Genomic DNA, 23,451 nt, shown 5'->3' with positions numbered 1-23,451 from the left:
GCCAAGCTCAAGCTATAGCCGGGTCTAACCGAGCCCTAATGAGGTTCGGAACCTCTTCGATTCTCCGAGCCCAACCTCGCGATCTGGCAGGAGTATTTCCTGAATCGTTCGAGGTTTCGATTTATCATCCAGCGTGGAAAGGACGAATCTCGCGGAAATCGCGATTTCAGCGGATTTCGCGGTTGCCGCGAAAAATCAAATTCCTAGTCGCTACTCATGATCGTCAAAGCCGAGTCCGAGGAGGCGAGACGACGGCCCGAAGAACGCGGCAGGATGAGGCTGCCGACCCCTGGTCTAACTGGGCGGCAGATGGAGCACTACTGCTTGCGTGCCGCTCCCTCCGAGGCTCGACACGCGCATGAGTGGCGAATTCGCGTCGCCGATGGCACGCTCGGGGCTTTTCTGAAGAACGGCAAGAAAGTCCGCGAACAAAGAGCTTGAAAGGTTTTATTTTTCCTGTGCGTCGTATTTACAATATATGTCCGTGATCTCCTCCCGAAGTTCCGACAACAACTTTATTTACATCAAACCCGCACACCTGGCAGGTTTTTCATACAACTAAACTTTCGCTATGCGCTGTTGTCATTCTTATCCCGGAATAAAACTTTAAAAGATTAGTATCATGATAAATCAAGTAGCAGCCCCGCACGGAGGGACGCTCACCGCTTCTGCATCATGCTGTTGAGCTGTATTAGCTTCAGAGAAAGAGTCTTCATGGATTCTCGGTTGTTCAACGACGCTCCTCCGAGCTCGATGATGTTCTTGATGGGATAATCGACGTGATCCGGTCGTGACGTCGTCGCAGTCATGTTCAACAAGCCGTGGAAGAACATGGTCCACCATTCGGGATTCCAATACCTCGGGAGCCTTTTCTTGAGCGTATAGTCACCGCTTGGGGTCTTCTCAACTTCGATATATTCCCCAAACAGCAAGGTGTGAGCACAGTTCGCGACACCGAACCAGTCGAAATCGAAGAGCCAGTTTCTCTGCTCTCGCATTGCCACGCACTTCTGAATGTCCTCGTTTACAACGTGCGAAAACGTGGTGCTCGTCGACGAATAAGCCTCCAGATCGATCGCCCGACCGAAATCAATGAGACACAAACATTGAGTTTTCGATCGAAGTTCTCCGATCATCTGGATCGATGGGACTTTGCGGAAGAGAACGTTGTCCGGCTTCAGGTCCCCGTGTATGATTCCGTTTTCGTGCAGACGCATGACGATCACCATCAACTCGATCACTAGGTATCGGGCCAGTAGTTCCGGAACCTCTCTCTGGAATCGATTCACCAAATCCACCAGGGAGCCGTAGGGGAGGTAAGGCAAGCTGATTAAGAAACCGTTGTCGTAGTACGCAGCGCAATGCGGCTCGGGAATGCTTTTCCGAATGCATGGCAGGATTGATTGCTGGCGGGAGAGCCGGCGGAAGATCGTTTGGAGAATGTAGTACTCCCACAGGCCAGCGGAGATCTCGTTAGTGATTTTGATGGCCGCGTGGTCGTTTCGAACAATACAGGTCGTCATTTCTCCCTCCGCGTCGATATCGCCGCCGTCGTCGTCTTCGGAATCCTTTTGCGCGAAATATACTTTGGCAAATCCACCTTCACCGATCATCTTCTGGATCGTCGCACGGTAACCGTTCGAGAAGTGAATGGCGCACTTCTTCTTCATTGCGGGTAGTTTCCCCGAAACGGTCTCGTAAGGCATTTTGCTTCCAAGGATTATTTTGTTCCGAAGGGCTGGACTAAAAGGATCGGACACGATCGGGTTCAGTGTTGGCAGGGTATCGTCTGTGACAGAACTGGCCAAACTACTTCGAGCCACTGACGGTGTGCCCAGAGAGTTCGAGCTCCCAGACGATCCGGATTCTTTGCTGGCTTCCAAGATTGTGCTCAATCTCCGATCGGGCGAGTCCATGTTCGGCGAATCTCTGCCATGTCCTACTAGCAGAGGGCCGTGGCCCGAAAGCATTTCTGTCACGCGCCAGCTGAGTTCCGGTGGAGCGTTCTTCGATGGAGTGGATACGGCCCTTCCAGCGGAGTTTTCGAATTCATCGAGCGGAGTTACCCCGAGATCGTCATCGTCCTCGAATTCCGGTTCGGCGGGAATCGGAGCGGTTTCAAAACCTTCGGCATCGACTAGAACTCCGCTGGTCCTGCGTGAGTGGTAAGCCGGCTGTTGATAGCCGTTCGGAGCGACGTTTTCTTTGTCGTCGTCGTCTTTGCCGAAGGGTGGAGACGGGAGATCGTCGGACGACTTCATTTTCGGCATCGGACTCCCCGAGGTACGGCGACTTGACTGACTCGGACGATTCTCATCTGGAGGGGATAATTTTTTAATTTAGACAAAACGCCGAGTACCTCCATGACCTCGGAGCCCGGGCGAGCTCACGCGGGTGCGTCCCTTTTCACTCACCTGCGCATATAGCGAAACGCTTTGCCGGCGTCGGTGTGTTGAGAGCCTTTCTCTTGTGGTCGTTCTCGTCGAATACCGTGATTCTCTGAGGTGCGGGGTTCTCCTGGAAAATCTCCAACTTCGGACGTGTGGGAGGCGCTGTCGCTTGCAGAGTTTCCGAGGCGTCATCTTTGGCCATCGTAGTTTCGGTGCTAGCCGGGAGATTCGTCGAATCGAGAGTCCCGTTCCAGAACAATTCTCTCATGTCCCGAGTCATCATTTCAGTTTTGTTTCCACCGACCGCATTCGTAGCATCGGCTGTTGGTTGACTGTTCATTACGCTGACGTCAGATAGCCGAGGAGGTTTCTGGGTGCTGACCAGAGGAACGGTGTCGGTCATTTCATCGAAAAGTTCGGATTTTTTCGACGCGTCGAGCTCGAACGGCTGCCTGCCTGGCTCGGCGAGTTCGGCGAGCAGCAGAGCCTTCTCGTTCTGGAGTTGCTCGATAGTGTCCCGGAGTTTCTGGATCTCTTCGTCTTTCGCCTTCGAGAGATTCTTCTCCTCGATCTCTTTCCGTCTTAGACGCCATTTTTGAACACGTCTCTCCTCGAACTGGAACTCTTGAGCGTTATACTCTGGATACACAGCTTTGAAGTCGTAGGTCCTGCATTGGTCGGGCGCGAAGTCCCGCTGTTCACCGGCGAATCTATCGGAAGAGAAATACCGAAATAATTTTTCAAGCGTAATTTTTCTACAGTACTCGAGTCGAGATTGAGTCACCACGTGAACACCGGAGCAGAGCTTTCGGGGGCTCTCGTACCTTTGGTGGGGATCCAGTATAGGGTTCTCGACAGCCGTCTGATTAGCACAACTCATTTCCTTCGCATTCGCGGCATGGGGTCCTTGAACTTCCTTTAATGTTTCCTGAAAATAGTCGTGCCACGGTGAGCTTCGCAATCGCAGTTTCCATATCGGTTCGAGTCTCCGGAGTCGGCTGCTTCTCGCATCGGGACGATCCCCCTCACGGTCTTACCTCGAGATAATTTAGCGGCAGGGCGTTGACTTCGATACCCCTCTTGAGGAGCGCTACTGCCTCCTCAGTTCGCCCCCGACGCGCGAGCCCACGGGAGTACATTACGTAGGTCACCGCGAGGCGGTCGCCTATATTTCTCTCGATAATATCTCGATACATCCTAGGGTTCCAGTTAGCCATCCATAACAAGCACTGTATGAACTTCGCGTCGTTTCGTAGCCCGTCAGGGTTCATTGTGAACTCTCGGTACAGTCGGAGACAATGCGGCCTCAGAACGGCGGGAGTTAAAAACTCGGACAAGTGTCTCTGATTCTTGTTTACGAAGCACAAAAATCTGAAAGCGAAAAACCTCACAGTTCTCATCTGATTCTCTGCCGCGCCGTAATGTGCAGACCCCGTGGGAGGACCCGGGGTCTTGGATACCCAAAACTCCGTCGCAGATTCGATCAAGACTAGATCAATCGTCACCGACGAATACCGAATGCACATATGTAGCCATAAACCCTGGCCTTAATTACGCCACCCGGGACAACTTGATGCATGGTCGCGACTTCTGACGACGCGCGACGGCGCAATCAGAAGCCGTCAGCTTCCATGATAAGAAGAGCATTTCGAAGCATACCTGAAGTAAGCGTCAACGGTCTTTTCCTCCCCGGCATCGATGCCTTTCTCCAGTTTACGGAATTCATCGCGAATATCGTCCACCCACAGCGGAGTCATTTGGCCCAGGATATTTTCCCGGGAATGCAATGGCCCGCTCATTTCCACTGAGTTGGCGCCAGCACTAGCCCTGCGACCGTTTGAATTTGAGCAGCTTCGTTGTGTTGCTATGCTACTGCCGACGGCTGTTCTGCTTCGAAAAGCCGGGCCCGCGAATTCGAAGCTTGCACTCGGAAGAAAGACTTCGGATTCTCACTGCTCCCAGGGGAAAACTTATTCCGGGAGTTCCGAATTCTTCTGCGCGCCAGAGACAGCACAGGTCAATCTATCGCTTGGGTAGATAAGTGTCCCGTTTGAGAGGAGCAGCAAATTTTTTTGAAAATTGTGCATCATTCCGGAGCAGACGACGTCTTGATGGTAAACAAACCGGTCCGGGTGTCTCGAATGCGTGCTTGCTCGCCTGTTGTTTTTCGCCGCCAGTTTTCGATCAAAACGTGAATATATTCCTCAAGAAAGAAACTGTGCTTCAAAATTCAGCGACCCTGAATAAGAAGTGAGTTGATCAAATTCTGCTCGAGCGCGGCTTGGAGAAAGGATGCTGTCGAGGATCCCGCGGGATGTCTGTCAGGAACTCTCCAAAGGATAGAGCGTCATTACGTTTTTCGAGATTATCAGGCGGGACGGTGTCCAGCTGGTCACGCAACCGGAATGTCGAGATGCGAGAACATCGATATATAAGAAAATCATGCTAATAGATTCCGCTTCGTGCTACTATGACACGAACTACGAGCGCGATCCGATCAGCTCGGAACTGAAGCTCTCTCCCTTTCAGGAATGGACGGCGATCTTTACGACGAGTTCGGAAACTACATCGGACCCGATTTGGATTCTTCTGAGGAGGAAGAAGAAGAACAGGATGATGAGGATCAGGACGACGGTGACAACGATGAAGTCGGCAAAGGAGATGTCGACGACGAGCCAGAGGAGTCAATGCAAGTTGTACTCCATGAAGACAAAAAGTATTATCCCAGTGCGCTCGAAGTGTACGGCGAGGACGTCGAGACCATCGTTCAAGAAGAAGACGCTCAGCCCTTGACTGAGCCCATCATTCAACCTGTCAAACAGAGAAAGTTCGCACATACCGAGAAAGACCTTCCTGAAACGACGTACGACCTCGAGTTCCTCGCCGACTTGATGGACTCTCCCGAATTGGTCAGGAACATCGCTCTTGTTGGTCATCTCCACCACGGCAGAACTACGTTCGTTGATTGCCTCATCGAGCGAACTCATCCGGACTTCCGGGCCAGGGAGGGCAAGAGCTTGCGCTTCACCGACGCGCTCTACACCGAACAAGAGCGCGGTGTGAGCATCAAGAGCTCCCCCGTCTCGCTGGTGTTGCAGGATTTGAAAACAAAATCGTTCCTTATGAACATCTTCGACACTCCCGGTCACGTAAATTTCTCGGACGAAGCCACAGCTGCGCTGAGACTGTGCGATGGAGCCGTCTTGTTCGTCGACGCTGCGCAAGGAGTATGTCTCCAAACTGAACAGATCCTCAAGCACTGTATCCAAGAACGGGTCAAAGTGCTGCTGTGTATCAACAAAATCGATCGACTCGTGCTCGAATTGAAACTACCGCCGACGGACGCGTATTACAAATTGAGAAACATCCTCGACGAGGTGAACTCTCTGATCATGTTGTACTCCGAGGAACCGGAAGCCATGCTCCTGAACCCTCTGCTCGGTAACGTGTGCTTCGCGTCTTCACAATACGATCTCTGTTTCACGCTGAAATCTTTCGCAAAAATGTACGAGGAGACATACGGCGGAATGGATTATAAAGAACTCGCGAGACGGCTCTGGGGAGACATGTACTTCAGCAGCAAAACACGCAAATTCAGTCGCAAACCTCTGCACGGATCGGCGCAGAGGTCATTTGTGGAGTTCGTTCTCGAACCTCTCTACAAACTTTTCGCGCAGGTCGTCGGAGACGTCGACGTGAACCTCCCTGGTCTTCTGGACGAGCTGGGAATTCGAATTTCTAAAACCGAAATGAAAATGAATATCAAACCTCTCTTGCGCTTGGTCTGCTCGAGGTTCATGAGAGATAATTTCGCGGGATTCGTTGACATGATCGTCGAGCACGTACCCCCACCAAACCAAGTTTCAGAACTGAGAGCTCAGCAGATCTTCAGCGGACCCGTCGTGACGAAAACAGAAGACTCGAGGCTCGGTGCCAGCATCCTGAACTGCGACCCCGATGGTCCTCTGCTCCTGCATACGACCAAACAGTATCCGTCTAACGACGCGATAAGCTTCAACGTTTTCGGCCGAATTTTCTCAGGCAGCATATATTCTGGTCAGCAGGTGAAAATCCTCGGCGAGAACTATTCACAGCTCGATGAAGAAGACTCCAGAATCATGACAGTTGGACGGCTGTGGATCTACGAGAGCCGTTACCAGATCGAAGTGAATAGGGTGGCGGCCGGCAACTGGGTTCTCATCGAGGGAATTGAAGCTTCAATCGTGAAAACGGCGACCATCGTCGACCCGAAATTCAAATACCCGCTACATATATTCCGACCGCTGAGATTCATCACGAAAAGCGTCTGTAAAATCGCTGTCGAACCCGTCAACCCGTCGGAACTTCCGAAAATGTTGGACGGTCTCAGAAAAATCAACAAGAGCTACCCGTTAGTCACCACGAAAGTCGAAGAAAGCGGAGAACACGTCATCTTCGGCACGGGTGAACTGTACCTCGACTGCGTGATGCATGATCTGCGGAGAATGTATTCAGAAATCGACATCAAAGTCGCCGATCCGGTGGTGGCGTTCTGTGAGACGGTCGTTGAAACGTCGTCTTTGAAATGTTTCGCTGAAACTCCGAACAAAAAGAACAAATTGACGATGATAGCCGAACCGCTCGAGAAAGGAATCGCAGAAGATATCGAAAATCAAGTTGTTGAAATGGACTGGGATCGTCGTCGTTTGGGAGAGTTCTTCCAACACAAGTACGATTGGGATCTGCTGGCGGCGCGATCCATCTGGGCGTTCGGGCCGGATTCCCAAGGTCCGAACATCCTCGTCGACGACACGCTGCCTTCAGAAGTGGACAAAACGCGTTTGTCGTCTGTGAAAGACAGCATAGTTCAAGGTTTCCAATGGGCTGTGAGAGAAGGTCCGTTGTGTGAAGAACCCATCCGGAACTGCAAGTTCAAGCTCCTAGACGCTGTCGTGGCGTCGGAGAGCATCCATCGAGGCGGAGGTCAAGTCATTCCAACGGCCAGAAGAGTGGCCTATTCCGCCTTCCTGCTTGCAACGCCCCGACTCATGGAGCCTTACAATTACGTGGAGATCCAGGCCGCCGCCGATTGCGTCTCGGCGGCTTACACCGTCATCACGAGACGTCGTGGTCATGTGACGCAGGACGCACCCTTGCCGGGATCCCCGTTGTACTCCATCAAGGCCTTTCTTCCCGCGATCGACAGTTTCGGCTTCGAAACGGATCTGCGGACGCATACTCAAGGCCAGGCTTTCTGTTTGTCGATGTTCCATCATTGGCAGATTGTTCCCGGCGATCCCCTCGATAAAAGTGTGGTGATCCGACCTCTCGAAATCCAGCAGGGAGGCAGCTTGGCGAGAGAGTTCATGATTAAAACTCGGCGGAGAAAAGGTCTATCCGAAGATGTTTCCATCAACAAGTTCTTCGACGATCCTATGCTTCTCGAGCTGGCACGTCAAGATGTAATTCTTAACTATCCCATGTAAAAACAAATTCCCCATCAGTACTTGTGTTACGGCTCGAGTTCACCCTTAGCTGGACAGTCTCACGCTATCGCTGCGTAGCATGACCTTGTACATCTTCATAAATAAAACAAATCATTCTATAAATCCGACGAATTCAGGATTCATCATTGAGGTAGGGGGTTGGAGGCCGGAGGGAAATCACCAGCTGCAGCGAGTCGTCGAGAAGTTCGGTGAAACGACCATCATCGGAGCTTTAGATCGAATCCACGTCTTTTCACGTGCCCTTGCGTACTGCCGTATGCAGCCATTCTCGCCCATCCACCTCATCTTGAGACACCAGACGAACTTAGATGAAGTATTGATAGCTGAGCATGAAGCCGCCGTTGAAGTAGCATGGAGCCGCTCGTTATGTAACGATGATCCCCTCCTACCGGATCGCTCTTTCTCCCAATGGCAAGGGCTGCGCGCGTGGTGCTCAGTTTGCCAGTTGGCTGGTAGCGCTTGCAGCTTGTGCCGGTGGTGGTTATTCCCGTTGCTGCCTTCGTTCTGCTGTGCAACTGAAATTGAGGATAACTACTCTCTGCATTTTGGATACACTCCTCTGGCGACATGGAGGTGAGTGATGATCCTTTCAGTCCATGAAAAACTCAGATGGACGAATACCGTGGAGAAAAAACAGACGAGGGAAGGGGGGGACAAGTGGAAGAATTATTATACACTCGCGTCGTAGGTTGAGGTTCCCTGAGTGGCTCCGCGGCGGCCGCAAGGGTAGAACAATTACTTCAACTCGGGTGGAACGTCTCTATGGAAGTCGAGCTCCCCAACCCACTCCCAAGTCCGGAGAGGGAGTTCCGAGTCGGAAGTATCGTGTAGAGACGATTAGCGGCCCGGTCCAAGAGGAACCGAAACCTCGCCTGTCCGTGGAACACTTCGAGGAGCGTTGCCGCAATCAAAATTCGGTAGTTCTTCTCCCCGTGAAATATTTCCGGAATCAAGTCCCGCAAACGGCCCCTCGACAACTGTTCGATTAGCCGTGCGGGATCCTGCTATGAGCCAGAATGATGGAATTGTGGAGGGAGGAACATTCCGCCCTCTGCCCAGACCCGAGCTTCTTTTCTGGGTTTCGAGCGGCAGAGAAAATCGAAGGCATGGGCGTCATCTCTCCTGCTCGATTTCGATTCGCTTGAGTTTTCCGGCGAGCATCGAATCGTGACGACTCAGACCGTGGCGTGTATGCGGTATTCGCCGACTCGCAGCCTGGATATGCAAATAGAGTTCAATGGAAATCCGAAATGCGTCCTGAAACATCTTTTTTGGTGGCGATCGGGACCTGGACACGAAACATATCTTCCCGGTAGGAGATATATCTTCCGAAACAAGAGCGAGTCTTGCTCCTCGTTAGTGGCGCGGTTATGCAGATCTTTCGCGTAACACGCCATTTTCAAGTTGACTCGGTTGGTTAAGGAGATGAAGTGAAGATCCATTAAGGTAACTCAAGCATCGGCTAGCGCACGACCGTGCCTTGAGAGATCAGATCATGATAAGGATGATTTGGTGTCATCATCCATGAAATTCCGTCCGCTGTTTTTGCCCCCAACGACAAACACGACACGGTCCGTGTGCGGCTTCTTCAACATTTGCGAGCCACTCATCAACAGGGCAAGCCGTCCTGGAGCTGGATCGCGGACGGCACCGGAGTTGCCCGAAGGCGCTCCATAGAAGTTTCTCGTGACACTAATCGGAGCCTTGTTGATCGAGATTCGAAGAGCAGCTCTCTGACTTGAGCATTTTTATCCCAAGACAATCTCATCTCATCGAATGCAAATCCCGAGTCTCGAATAGAGATCAAGGCTATGCTCAAGGGATACCTAGCGCGGCGCGACGGATAAAGCCCAAGTCGCGATAAAAGACTCGGATCAAGAGCCTTTTGATCCAGGTTTCCCACGGAAGAGTTCCACGCGGAGCTGACTTCCCGCAGCCGAAGAAAGATACGCGACGAGGTATTTTCGGACAACTGCTGAGTGACACCTCCTACGAAGCGAAGAGCGAAGTGTTCAAGGGCTGAAGTCGTCTGGGAGTGTCTGAATGTCGAGTGAAGAGTCACTTCTGGGCTTGATCTCAAGTGACTTGATGAAGCGAGTCATTGTTGTCCAGAAGCAAAGCAGACCTCTTCATCGTGACGATCTTTCTTTTCTTCTTTTTTTTGGTCTTCATCGACGCTGTCCTGGGATCGGGGCGTCGGAAGGCCCTAACACGCTCACAGATAGTCCCTCTGTGGTTGCGCCGTTGGTCATTCATCCGTTCGTCAATCTGGTCGGGTTTTCCAGTTGTCGTCGGCTCGGCTTCTTCCTCGTATTCCTCTTCTCCTCCCGATGCATGACTCCCGCATCACAAAAGCCTAACATTGAAGTTCATGTGCTTCGCATGACGAAAGTCACAATGACGGAGTAGGGCACACGTGAAGATCTCACCGACTGCATGATCTCGCCGACTTTGAAATTGTCAGGACCGTGCTGATCTGAGAATGCGACCAAGAATATACTACTCTGCTTTCGGGAATGTTTTTCACAGTGGGGACAGCGAATTTCCGCGCTCGATGGTCATGCTCGGGTCCCACTCCCCTTTTGAACCTCTTGGCCGGAATCGATAAAACACAGCGATTCACTCATTGTTGCCGCACAGACGCCGTAGCTTTTGTTGGGTCATCCAATACTTACGGCGATCCATAAGGGTCCCCGTGATTCGCGATAGAGGTAGGTAGTTTTTTTTATGTACGGAGAGTCGACGAGAAATCCGCATCGACGGCGATAACTGTATTGATGATTGCAACGATGAGTATCGGAGCGAAGGTTGCCCGTAAGAACGCTGATCGAACAACCGCGCTCAAGTTGAGTCAATACAGCACTGCCGAAGCAGATGTCAAAGCGTTTTTTACCTTCAGTGTGAACAAAGTTCAACTGCTCCAAAGGCTCTTTGCAGCTTGCCGAAACACGAACATTTCCGAAAGCGTCATCAGCATCATCATCATAGCGAGCTGACGAGGCTCCACAACTTATTATTCATCTTCTTCTGTTTCTGAGCACGATTTATGCATTTGGTACGCGTGTCCGATCGTAACCGTTGAACTATGGCGCCGGCAGTGGTGGCGGCGGAGCATTTTGCGCTGAATGAGGGAATAGCGTCAAACTGCGTCGACGAAATAATGAACATGAATTAATGAGAACCCAGCATCAGCACAGTCCCGGTAGCCGATAGTCGGCACACAGAGCGTTTGTGCCGCCGCGCCGTCCGCCGGCATGAATGTCTACCGTGACGATGGATCGAGGAAACAACTTTTTTTCGGCACCCCGACGCTCTTATCCATCCGAGGATTGAAATCCTGCGGTCGCCGGCAAAACCTCAGTAAGCTTCTCTTCCACTCGAGCAGAAATTCTATCCGTGGACCAAGGTTTGGAATATTGAGCTCGTAAAGCGTGACTGCTGATCGATGACACGTTCCGTTGCGAAGGAAAATGAGCCAGCTCCTTTTTCTCTCAGTTTCTTTCTTTTTCGCTTGAGGGACTCGTACTAGCGAGCGCAGGGTGGAACGTACCGCAGAACTCCGATCAAATCCGGTGAAACCAAAAGGGGTTCCGGGATCATCTCGAGGCCCTGTCGCTTGAATTGCTTGTGACACAGAGGAAGTTTCGGAAATAGTTTGAACGTTCGGCTTCTGGGTCGACTCCGTGGGACGGATGGGACTTCGATCACGACGTTCTCAACGAAAGTACACATAGAAAGTGAATCGAATAGAGACCGTGGGACGCCGACATGTCTGGATCAGCTGGAAAACATCTGGGATGTGCGTGAAACACAAAAATGCGAGCATCATCGCCGTACAGAAAATCACGATTTGACCAAACGAGCGAGCGAAAGCCAGTCGAGTATCGGAGATAGAAGAGAACCCATCGGCCGATACGCGGTGCGACGGACGGAAATCCCCGTACTGACAGCGCGGTGCGAGCGGAACCTTTATTTGAATCACCACCTTCGCATCGTCATCATCATCATCGCAAGCAATGAATGAAAGCCAGTCGATCTGCATCTTCAGCAGCGACTCCGGTCTTCGCTCACTCAGTCGGAGGGGAATGTTTGAATGGAAGAGAAGAATCTATGTTTGGATCGGTCTGCATCCGAATGAGTCTGGTCTATCCGTAAGTGTTTGGCTTCGACGAACAAACTTGAGGCATCCCGTTCAAGCGGTTGCAGGACTCGGAGGAAAATCCACGTCAAATGTTATTCTTTCCGCGAAGAGCGTGGTCCAGCTTAGCGTAATAGACGGGGAACCCTAAACTCGTTTTGGTCAACGAAATTAGAGCTCAAATTATCCAAAAGTCAACTTCGGCCAGACTTTGCCGCTTGTCTACGATGGCGGTTTCCCTGAAGGGCACCGATTATACACAACTGAAGACCGGATGCGTTTGAAAGGATAAAGAGTTTGTAGAGTCGACCGCATGATTTGAAAATCCAAGAGCTTTCGCTGAGTATTTAAACATAGATTTGAGACAAACCGCGGAGTAATCGATACAATCGAGTCTGGCGGAGACTAAACGCGAAAAATCGGAGCGATTTCCTTGATTCGGAAACCATAGACTAGTCGTTGACGTCTCGTACCTCGGCCGAAGTCGCGTTGATACTCTTAGGATTACTAAGCAAAAATAACGCCACCGGATGCGCTTCGAAAACGGCGACGTCGACCGTGGAGTCGACATCGACCGCGACGATGACTCTACAAGCAGCTGAATATAGACTCACGACGACGGACGCAATGCTCGTCGACTTCGTCAGTTATTTTGAGAGGTGGAAACTCGTGTGAAGACGCTCCTCGTAAGAGACATTCTGGATGACACGACCCGGGCATCGTGAGCCGGGAAGCCACGGTTCACCTTCCTGTGCACAATTAGACGATGGAAGCTTAGTCGTCGCCGCGCAGCGAAGCTGGCGAGTCCGCTACCGCTGCTGCTGTTCTTAGCTCTTGTCGGCTAGACAACGATCCTTCTATTGTCTCACGGGAACTACCGTTCGGTGCTCCTACGGTCTTTCTTATCTTGAACAAATAACGCAGTGAAAATTTTTAACTAAAATGAATTAACGAACGAACGCTCATCTTGAAATTAACGCTCGCTGGCAGACTCGACGCGAAAATCACGTAAGCTGATGACACGTTACGCCATGACACCTTGCGCTGCAAATGGCTATCTCAACGTACGTATGTCGAGAGGTCGTTGTGTCTCCAATAATGAAGCCGCTCTTGGTCCGCTTCCACCGCCGTCCCCTCCCCCCTCCACTCCTATCTCTATTATATTCAGGAGCAGTATACCTGATACTGTCTGAGTGAGCCGGAACACGTTCGATCGCTTACTTGTCTTCTGTCCATCTGGCGCAAATATCCTCTTGTTTGGGAATCGTGAAGTTTCATTGTTCGGAGACATTCATACGATGTCCGTAAGAGTGAAATAATAAGACTGAAACCGAACAGCCCGAGGGAGAGCGTTCGATTGATCGATCGATCGATAAACGACGTCGTCTGAGATCTTCGAAACAAAGGGCTGCTAGTCTTGGAATGGGAACTCAGTCCTGGAATCCTGGAAAGTAAATACAGGAACGGCTTCGGTTCACAACAGACATCGTTGCCAATATCCGAGCCAGAGCTGGTCCTTGAGTCACGTGTCAAGAAGTGGCTCCTAAGCTGATGATGCTAGCTTTTGTCAAGTTCTAACTGCGTCCAGAGCTAAGTGAAAAGATACGACATCCGATGCGTTCCCCCTCTTCCTCTCGTCGATCCGTTCTCCGGCTCGATCCAACTAGCTTCGCTGCTCACCGCTTCGTTCTATCTCTCGTTTGCTGATTTGAATGAGATGCTAAACGATCCTTTTTACGCTTCGTTCGCATTCCGTTCGTTCGCGAATTGTGACGCTATGTCTCCTTACCTCCGGTCTCAAGGTCGTGCCTGCTGTTCGAACGTGCCGGCTGGGGCTGTCATTATGAGTTTTTTCCCTAATGTGGTTCCGGTGTCCGAAGAAAAATTCACTCCACAGAATCCTACACCTCCGATTCCCCAAAAGCTTCAAGGCAGAAGTGTAATTATCGTCGAGCGGGACATTTTCTCCCTTCGAATCCGTGAAAAGTAGTTCCTGAGCCGATCACCGCCGGCGCCCGGGGAGACATAACGACAACAACCGACCCTATCTAGCGTGACGGCCATTTGATGGGAAGTCTCATCAGAAGTGAGGAGAAGTCTCGGGAAGTATCAACGTGGGGAGACCTTGGCCCTGGGAGCAGCGATTCTGATTCGAGTTTCGACTTGGAGAATCAGACGGCAACTCTGGATACCTAAATACAAGAGACGCAGTAGGCTATAGAAGGTTTAAGGTTCCGATCGAGTTACCGTCGTGCGAAGACAGCGGAAATCGTGATCTCAATCAATGTTTACAGACGGACCTCTCGAGAAGTGCGTTGTCATCTCGTGCTTGCGAAAACCGAGTCGTTGAGGAAAGTCGGGTTATCTGTCCCTAGACATCGGAGCTTGTTCTTCAAAAATGAAGAGATCATCGTCACACAAAGAGTCTCAAAGGGGGATTGCTGGCAAAAATGCTGAAGAACCTCTCGATATTCTCCCTCGCATCTCGATCGTCATGACCCCACACGAGGGAAGTGGGATTCCCGATTCCATTCCTCCATCAGCGAAATCGGGGCCCTGACCGTGATGCGCGACTCGATAACGCTCAAATCTTCTCCCTTATCAATTCTTCCTCGATTCATTATCTCGGATTTCCGCGTGGGGCAATAATTTCTCTCAGTATCTGCATCCTACCTCCCGTCACCCAAGACCTTTCTCTCGGTTGCATCTATGGCGGGAGAAAACACCTCGAATCAAAATCCGATTCATTTTGGTTTTTCGCTCGCTCCGACCCCATCTCTCTGATGGCGGCTCCTGTCCTCCTTCAATTCAGCATCTTCGCATTTTCCCCCTCAGCAGGCGCGAATGGAGATATTCGAAACAAATAGCTACGCATGCTCGAGTTGACGTCAAAAAGAGTTTGATCGATTATATTGTTTGATGATATTCCTTACGAATGGGAGTCTCATGGATTCGTTCTTCTCCGCGAAATTCCGGGTGCAGCCCGAAGCTCTGTTGAAGAATGCACCCAGAACCGGTAACCGTTGCTTTCCTACAAGACCGACTCTATGAATGAATGAATAAGTTGCTGATTTTCTAGCCTCTTTCGCTTGCGGCGTGTGACGGTTCCACGGGTGAACTTGTTGAATCATTGTGGGGACCGAAACGCTCCGACAGAAGGTCCTGCAAAATGTGTATTGCTTTCCTAAGTTTGCAGAAGTCAAGGGGGCGTGTAAAAATTCAAAAAAAAATCGGACTGTCGGATCGACAAGCACGCACGCACACAAGCGAGCAGACTGCGGTCAAAATGGCGGGGAACGGACAAAGCCCCGTCTACTTCCTGGACGACAGTCCGACCGACGTCGTCGCAGCTGCTGGACGTGGTAACACAAAAATGTAATTAAGAACGGATTGCGTGTCATTGTCGCTGTCCGTGGCGAGTCGTCCGCCTTTTCTCGCGACCCATCGTCAGGGTAGACGTGCGGTGCTTAACAGTTTCAAGTCATTTAATTAGTTGAATGACTGTCCCGTTACGTTGAAAGAGACTGTCTGCGATGAGAACGTGATCCATTCTGGAGCCGTTCCTCTGACGCAAGTCTTCTTTCATCGAAGTTGATTCCTTGATTTCGAGCTTTTCATAATTTTCGCGAGTACTCCATTCGCCATGCAGCAAATGGTCGGACGAGGCACCCGCCCAAGTCAGTCGTCGCTGGTACCGAGAGAAAGTTCCAAGAAGTGCACTAATGAGGGATGTCGAGAACGCTGCAATGATGCTCGAGGTATCGTTCGATTCCACTAGCACCTGATGAGCTGACGCTATAAATCGGGATACTAATTCATAAAGTAAATAATCGAGGCATTTAAAAACTCAGGCTTTCGCCTTTTTGCGCCGAGACTGTAATTCTCGGGCCCCGGTAGGAGCTCGACGTCCATAAAAGAAGTCGAGCCAATTCTAGCCAGTTTTTGTTTTGATAATGAGAACCATCTGAATTAAACCCTACTGAATCACTCGGATGCGTTTTTCACGAAGTTTTCTTCTGAAGACCGCTGAGCTATCTAATAGTCTATGGAATGCCCACCCTCGCGCGGTTCGGCATTTACGCTCATGTCGACCACGGAATGCCCTTGCAAATCCGATTGTGGGTGCCACAATTTCGTTAGCTTTGTATTCATGAACCTGTGTAACAGCGAGTGTGCAACTCAATGTATGAGCGCGAAGTGTCCACGTGTCCATGCGCGTGCTGGACGGACCTGCGTGAAGATTTCCCTCAAGACGGCCTGGCGGTTTTTCCGCTGGGCAGTCGGCCGTACAATTCGCCGCATTTATGCTAATGCCAATTCGGATGACCGGCCATACGTCTCCCATTGACCACGCAGTGGGCGATAGAGATCTAGCCACGGACTTGCCCTGGCGTCTGGAAGCAGGTCGAGTGAGACTGCAATAGGTTTGGATCGGGGAGCGGATATCGCTGAACTCCGCATTGACGGGAGCTGCGTGGCGCCCGGTTCGTGGCCATGAATATTCTCCCATCTCTGCCTCAGTCTCACAAACATCGATGCGCCATGGCGACTCGGTAAATCGAGCAATGCTACGCACGGAAGCAACGGACCTGGCCGAATACTTTCCGAATTGCCCTGCTGTTAAGTTCCTGGAGTTTGAAATCAAGTCCCTTATTCGTGTTCACGATATCCGTGAGGAAACGATTCTATGAACAGAGGAGGTCCTCGACTTCAGGGAGGAGGCTCGAAGATGCGGATACAGGCGAGCAGGAAGCGCTCCGTCGATTCGTGGTTCTTCGAGCATAGTACAGACACTCTTCACCATGATTACGGGCCGGGAATATCCCATCGGAATAGCTGGACCCTAAGGAGCTTTCCGCCCGAGAACATAGAAGTGCTTCTCGGAAGACTCCTCAAAGTATCATATATTGTTCTGAATTTTGCTCCAGGTCGAGGCCGGCAGGTCGAATGGCATGCGGACTTATAATCCCCTTCCTATCCGCGTATTCCCGACTTCCCAGAAGGGGAGTATAGGAGGAGCGCCTGCGTTGTTCCACCGAACTGTCGGGAGCATTCGACATTGCGTTGACAGTTATGGACGTGAACCTTGGCCCTTTTGTTGTATCGAAACCCTTACGTCAAAGCGTGCCGGCTTACCGCTACTGCTCTGGCTTCCGACCTGAGATGCTGGTTGCCGATAGCGCTTTTCACCCTGATCCAATTCTCCTCGACCCGATACTCGACGGTGCGGTTCGAGATGGCGAACACTCGATGCTCGACCAAAGATGAATTGGCACCCCCTCTGTCGGTACTTTTGAAAAAAATCCGGGATTCCAGCTCTTGATGAGAGCCAGAAGCTCATATAAGACGAGCGGAAGAGCAAACTTCTTCGGCTTCTGCGAAACTTCCGCCTCTCTATCTTCGGTGAAGAATTTTTCCTCAAGCTTGAATAACGGCTCTCAATAGTTTTTAACCGACCACAATAGTTTGTTTACTTTAAATCGCTACCTTGTCATTTTCCGCCTGTTTGAAGAAGGGAGATGCCTGGGCTCCGCGATGAAGATGATGAATCGAGCGTTTTACAGAAGGTCACTTGAGCGGCTTTTCTCGATGCAACATTCTTCCAAGCGTCCGTCAGCGGCTGAAAATCATCGGTCAATCCGTTAACGCCGCCGCCGCCTTCCTAATTGGCAGCAACAATGGCGATCGGAAAAGTGAATGCGCGGAACTTCTGTTGGCGAATTCTGAAGTGTCTGTCATCAGGCGACTTTGCTGCGAGGCTTGTCGAGGAGATTCCCCGGAGATCTGATGAGTATTCCCAGTCGTTCTGGGATCCAAGACCTACATATATATCGACATATTCCGCTACTTCGAGTCCGATTGCGAAATGTGGTCGCAGCGACACCGCGATTCCGTAATGATGCTTCTCGGTCTGTTCGTCAATTCTGAGGAATGAAGGTAACAATCAAATCTAGACACTGCATATACATCAAACATCAGGGTGACACCTGCCGGTACGCGGCTTGACTCCAACGGCGGAACGGAGTCGACGAAAGTATTCGTTTTGCCCTCATTTCGGGGCAAGGTTGTCTGATGTGAAGCGTAAAGGTCCAGCCTCAACTTTGGCTGCCATTGCTCGAGGAGAAGTCAAAAGTGGGATCGTTTTGTTTTCAACGTCGCTCTGGTTTGCGACACATCAACTCATGTGATCGCTTGAGCATGGACTCCCGCGTTAACGACTCATATTTTTACCCGCTACTGGTTCGAAAACTTTCGGATGCCGCAACAAGTCGATCAATGAAAGCCGATTTATATAGATTCAACGAATCATAAACTGGACAACCAATAAGCCGGATTTGATTCCCTTGTCAGCCGTACTGTGTCTTTTTGTTTCCCCCTCATCGACTAATTCCGTTCGTTTGTCAATATCGAAAGAATGCGGCTCGGGGCATCGATGCATTTCGTACCTCGATCGGTTGACTTAAGTCGCCTGTTGCTTTGATCGACGTCTCTCCTCGTCCGCGATTTGGCTCTAGAACCGGGGGCGGTGGGGAGCCGAATCGATTCGAGAAATCTGATCCAGCGTCACGGTAGAATGCCTTCCCTCCTTAGAATTCTTTCAAAGGTTCGGACCCGATTCCAGAGGACTGTTGAGCGATGCGTCTCCGATCCGAAGTCTGAAGGGATCGTCGTAGGAGTGAGCCGAGTTGGGGATTGATATTCCAATGCATGGCGTCGGTCGGAACGAAGCGCCGCTCGTCACGTTCGGAAATAGGGGAAAATTGAGCTGAAAACGAAATTCGCCATCAGAATAGTTCTCCACGAGAAGTCTCTAACTCAATTTGCGTATTTGCCTGCGTACCTGCGAAGAGGGTAATGTAAGAAACGGGTCGACAGATTCGGTCCGGACAGATTTCTGTCGGTGGATGAATCGATGAATACTTGAACGGAATCGTTCATCCGTTCAAGTTAACCTGGTTAGCTCGACGATTCGGAACTATCCATTCAGGGTTGGGCACCTCTGCTATGAGCCAGAGAACAGATTTGAGGGTCTCCGGAACACGGTCAATCACAGTACGGTGTTTCTGGGGGCTCAGTCGCGGCGGATCAGACGCGGTTTTGAAGATTTGACATGCGCTACCGAAAAGTGAAGATTAAAAAAGTCAGAAGCGGCTTTCAGAATTCTGGAAATGGTTTCTTGATGCTATTTCGGAATCAGAGGCTCCAAAAAGCAAGAATTTGAATAGTCTTTGGATGATTCTTTGAATTCTAGACGTACCTGGAGTGAGTCTGACCCTTCGACATGAGCAAGGTCTTTCAAACGAGAGGGATACAAAGATGCTACATCTATACTTTTTGAATCTTGATGCCGGAAACTTCTCATCTTTCATTCGTGGAGTCTACCTTTCGGATTCCCTGAAATTTTCACGGTCCCCGAAGGATAAACTCTCCGCATGAGAGAGCGGGAGAAGCGGTGCCCAACTTGACCATAGGTGAGGCGCTCGGCATAGGTTCAGTATCGCTCACGAAGTACCTGGCTGTGCCATTCAGGAACGAATGACAGCATTCCGTGTCGCTAAGGAATCCATCAGCTTCCCTTAAGGGGCAGTTTTTTTTTGAATGGATTCATACCGAGAGTTTTTGGTACTTTCTTCTCGGCTGAGCTGTGCGCTGTCGCTTCTCACAATGGGGAGTGCTAGACGGATTCCCCGGATACGTCTCTCTCAGAACTAAAATAACAATGTCTGCTTCTCACTTTCTCGCTCACTGAATCAACACCGGTTGAGCCAGCCAATTGCGTCTAGTCTTCCGAAGTCCAGAGAGTTCCGGTCCCGGCTACCAGGTGTCGGAGATGTGCTTCCCAGCGCGACAACGGTGGGAAAAACGGGACTTTAATCGATCTTAATAAGGCCTCTTACACGTATATACCTACGCTCATTCGCTCTAAAAGAGTGAGGCCCATAATCATGGAAGCTTCTCGGGACAAACGAGCCACCAACATTGGTTGATTTGCGGTCGGGCTGGTTTCGTGTTTTGTCGTTTCGGAACACGGCTGCGGAAACTACACTAACTGAATCCCCTCACAATGACGGTTGTCAGGGCTTCTAGAGCGAGAATGTCCATCGAATCGGCAGGCGTCTGCATTCGTTCTGATTTACATGTTCGATTCTAGACTATCGTAGCTGACCTACGTATCCCCCTGTCGGCAGTAGTTTTTGCGGGTCGTTCGTCGGAGTTCGAAGTCGTGATGGTGTCTCGTCGACAGAGTTGAAGTCTGAATTCCACCTTCGCATCTGTATATTCCGTCGCGTCATCCATTGATTCGGGTGATTCAATGGCCGAAATTACTCTGACGTCGAAAAGCTGAGCAGGTCGCGGCGGCGTGCGTTTAACGTGCGAAGTTGCGTCAAGCCCAAGTCCGTGGTCTCGCGCTGGAGGTCGCAGAGGAGATTTGGCAGCCGGTGGCTGCCATGTCAGGGGGGACCCAAGCGCCTTCTAATGCTTGCCATGTTCCTCGATCTAGACCCCAAGCGATTCCGTCAGGTCAACTGTCTGCTTCAGCTGACTCCGACCTGGGTCCATGAAACTTCTCGCGACTGGGCTGATCCGGAAGGAAGATGGACATCGGTGCGGGTTAAATCGATGCGGGGGAGCTTCGAAGGGACCCGGAGACTATTCTTCGGATGGGATGTTTCCGCGAACGATTCCCCTACGAACATTCACCAAAGCTCGGGACTCATGTGCATGAAGACCAGAGTATTTTATGGCGACTTCGTTAATGAAAGAAAAAACGCTCCAGAAAAAAAACGTCTTACTCGCCTGGAAATAATCAAGGGAAACGAGAAGAAGAACAAACAGGATTTTCGAGGATAGAATTGCGCGCAAGGCCGCCGCAAATTATAGGGAAATAAATTCGCTACGTCCGGCAGAGCAGTGGCCCCTGCGGTGGCGGTTCTTGCTCCGCATCTTAAGTCGCAGCCGTTTGTGTGTGTGTGTGAGTGAGTGTTTATAACGGTGCTCGTAGTTGTTGGCGTTCTAGGAGGAGGAGTAGTAGTAGTGGTAGTGGCGGTGGCCGTCGTCGTAAGCGGCAGCGGCATCATCGTAGTAGCAGCAACGGCTTCGCAGCAGAGCCAAACAATGCCCGGAAAGACTCCCAATGGGAAAAACATCAGCAGATAAGCGTCTCATCCGCTCGTGCTTCTGCGACGCTTCATTTGTTTCAATTTTTGTTTGTCCGATTCCGTTGCCCCGCGGCATCTCCAATCTTAATTTTTTTTCGCATGACGACACCGAAAACGGAATATTGGCGACGCGGTCGCACCCTCGTGTTGTCGCTTAGGTTTCCGAAAACTAGACTCAGAGACTCTCACCGAATTCAGTGTAGACGAAACCTCGCGTCATTCTTAGACGAGAAAACTTCCATCAACGGGATCGTCTTCTTCACCGCGATCGATCGCTATTCGACTGCGATCTATGGCGAGTTGTCTCTACCGGTTGGAAGAATCGAGATGAAAGACTTTCTCTTCGTGCGACGCCGCTGCTCCTTCTGAGGTCAGTCAGTTTTTACAGAAAGTCATTGATCAGTACGAAGGTTTACGGCGCGACGAGGGCGGCGGGATAGTAGTCGCCAAGCTGGAAATACCTCCCTAAGGACTACCGCAGCGGTTGGCCGCGTCTTTCCGTCGTGCTTGATTTCTGAAGCGCCAAAATGACCTTGCGATATTGCAACAAATGTCGCTATTGCGTCGAGTACCCATCGACATAATGTAATTGTTCATGCTCGCTTGACACGATGGAAATAACCACGAGCAGTGGGTAAACAAAACTATTCACACAATTGAGCACTTACAACACAAAGCGATGCTGGCCTACGATCCACGGATATTGGAATCGGTCGCGTCGAAACACAGAAGATTCCGGTCCGTGACCAAATTCGTACGGCTTGCCGCGTTGATGGTGCTCAGGTGTGAGCAATAATGCAGTGGTGAAGATGCAGCTCGGACCAGCGGATTGCATGGACAACTCAATAAAACTAAGGGGGTCGAAGCGGGCGGTAGCCCGTCGCGTATTGAGGCAAATCAGAGCCTGGCTGCGATCGAAACGGCACGGAGGAAGAACTTAACTCCTCTCAACTGTCACCGGCCCGTTTATTAGGTTTTCCAGCACCGCTCGCGAATGTCTGCTCAGTTAGATGTGGATGGGGTGATCCGTGTGGGTGCATTAATGTTTTCGTTCGCGGTTTTCCCGACATTTCGTTCCGTCCTCCGCGTCAAGTCTCCACGTTAGCAACAGGGACCCATTCCAAGCTTCCGCTCCCGGAAAGCTCTCAACGATTTCTGTAATTCCCACAGCTTTCTGTCGCAGGCCGACGTAAATCACCAGTTGACGCTGTTCTCACTAGAAGCTCGCTGTTTTGTGAATTTCTCCCCTACCGCATGACAGCAAATCGTTCTCCGATCACGGAAAAAACGGCGCGAAATAGGCTCAGCCGTCGAGTACAATGCTCTTTTGTTGAGCGAAATGAGCGTCCCTTATGTAATTACGGCTTCGACGAACTTCTGCTGAGCGAGTATTTCTCCGACGTGGTAAAGGAGCGTATATAGGTAAATGAGCGTTTGTTCGGTGATACGGAGCGAGCGACCAGTGATGGATTCGTTTGATCATTCACGCGTAACTTGATTTCGGCCACGCGTACTCCTCTTCTGATCGGTGCTTTCTGCTGCGGATCTGTGATCTTGACCGTGGGGCTATAGCTAGATCCTTGTGAGCCATGCTCCCGGGGTGAATCGTCCCGTCACGAAGCGAAAGTCACACCGTTCGACAGAAGGAACGGGGGAAGTTCTACATATAATTAGCTGGAATATGAAGTGGAACACGTACTAGTCCTTTTCGCTCGTCTCATCCGACCGGGTCTTTCCATGGTAGAGTTTTGCGTGTTTGAACAATAGTTGGGGAATACCGAGCGATCGTGGGCATTTCTCTTATAATTCGACTCATTCGCATTTCGAAAGACATCGCCACGATTTGTCGGCGGTATCCGATGCTCGTCATGCCACTCCCCGGGCGCAGGTTTTTTCGACCGGATTCGCCGTGGTAAATTTCGATTTTTGGTTTCATATCGATTCGTTACGATTTGTCGACTGTGCTTGACTCGACATCGTATCCGACGCGCTCATCGCATACAATCATCGCCACATTGTTTTCTTATCTCGGCAAGGACGCACCGAGTTTCGGTTTCAGTTTAGCTGTCACGGTTGCCGCTGCCGCTGCCGCCGACGATGACGACGCTCATGGATAGAGGGCGGAAACGCGGTGCAATCGCTTTCAGAAAGCGATCGTCGACTCCGAGTTCCCGCGAACATGATTTTCTTCGGAGGCTACAATAAATGAGGACAAAAATTCCTGGTCGCTCCGCCTCTGGGTCGAAGTGTAGGTGCAGTCGCAAACAGATGATCTG

The 23,451-nt window shown here is 50.9% G+C and overlaps 3 protein-coding genes across 3 annotated transcripts in view; 2 read left to right on the top strand and 1 right to left on the bottom strand.

The window, feature by feature from the left end:
- Positions 1–467: 467 nt before the first annotated feature.
- LOC100906324 (uncharacterized) lies at positions 468–4,147 on the bottom strand. Its single transcript, XM_018641379.1, has 5 exons — positions 4,050–4,147; positions 3,428–3,761; positions 3,215–3,318; positions 2,415–3,100; positions 468–2,317 (listed from the first exon to the last, which is right to left on the bottom strand). Exons 1-5 carry the CDS (start codon positions 4,145–4,147, stop codon positions 660–662), a joined length of 2,880 nt encoding a protein of 959 aa, XP_018496895.1. The 3' UTR covers positions 468–659.
- Positions 4,148–4,520: 373 nt separating this feature from the next.
- On the top strand, positions 4,521–7,977 carry LOC100905068 (116 kDa U5 small nuclear ribonucleoprotein component). The gene is made up of 2 exons (XM_003748299.2): positions 4,521–4,640; positions 4,920–7,977. Exon 2 carries the CDS (start codon positions 4,922–4,924, stop codon positions 7,853–7,855), a length of 2,934 nt encoding a protein of 977 aa, XP_003748347.1. The 5' UTR covers positions 4,521–4,640; positions 4,920–4,921; the 3' UTR covers positions 7,856–7,977.
- A 466-nt stretch (positions 7,978–8,443) lies between these two features.
- Positions 8,444–23,451, top strand: part of LOC100906180 (uncharacterized) — a 42,162-nt gene continuing 27,154 nt past the window's right edge. Inside the window, exon 1 of the mRNA XM_029112863.1 lies at positions 8,444–8,449. Within this exon, the coding sequence (XP_028968696.1) occupies positions 8,444–8,449 (6 nt within the window). The remainder of the gene's footprint in view (positions 8,450–23,451) is intronic.

This window comes from Galendromus occidentalis, unplaced genomic scaffold, assembly GCF_000255335.2.
Source record: "Galendromus occidentalis unplaced genomic scaffold, Mocc_1.1 scf7180000077530, whole genome shotgun sequence".
In the NCBI taxonomy this organism is placed as follows: domain Eukaryota; kingdom Metazoa; phylum Arthropoda; class Arachnida; order Mesostigmata; family Phytoseiidae; genus Galendromus; species Galendromus occidentalis.
Note: the sequence above shows the minus strand (reverse complement) of the source record. Positions and strands in the feature narration are given on the sequence as shown.

Excerpts from the sequence above, each read along its gene's own strand:
- LOC100906324 (XM_018641379.1), bottom strand. The coding sequence starts at position 4,147 with ATGACTCCGCTGTGGGTGGACGATATTCGCGATGAATTCCGTAAACTG. Across the intron at positions 3,762-4,049 it reads ACCGTTGACGCTTACTTCAG|ATTTTTGTGCTTCGTAAACA; the intron begins GTATGCTTCGAA and ends TTTCGCTTTCAG. Across the intron at positions 3,101-3,214 it reads ATACTGGATCCCCACCAAAG|ATTCGCCGGTGAACAGCGGG; the intron begins GTACGAGAGCCC and ends CTCTTCCGATAG.
- LOC100905068 (XM_003748299.2), top strand. The coding sequence starts at position 4,922 with ATGGACGGCGATCTTTACGACGAGTTCGGAAACTACATCGGACCCGAT.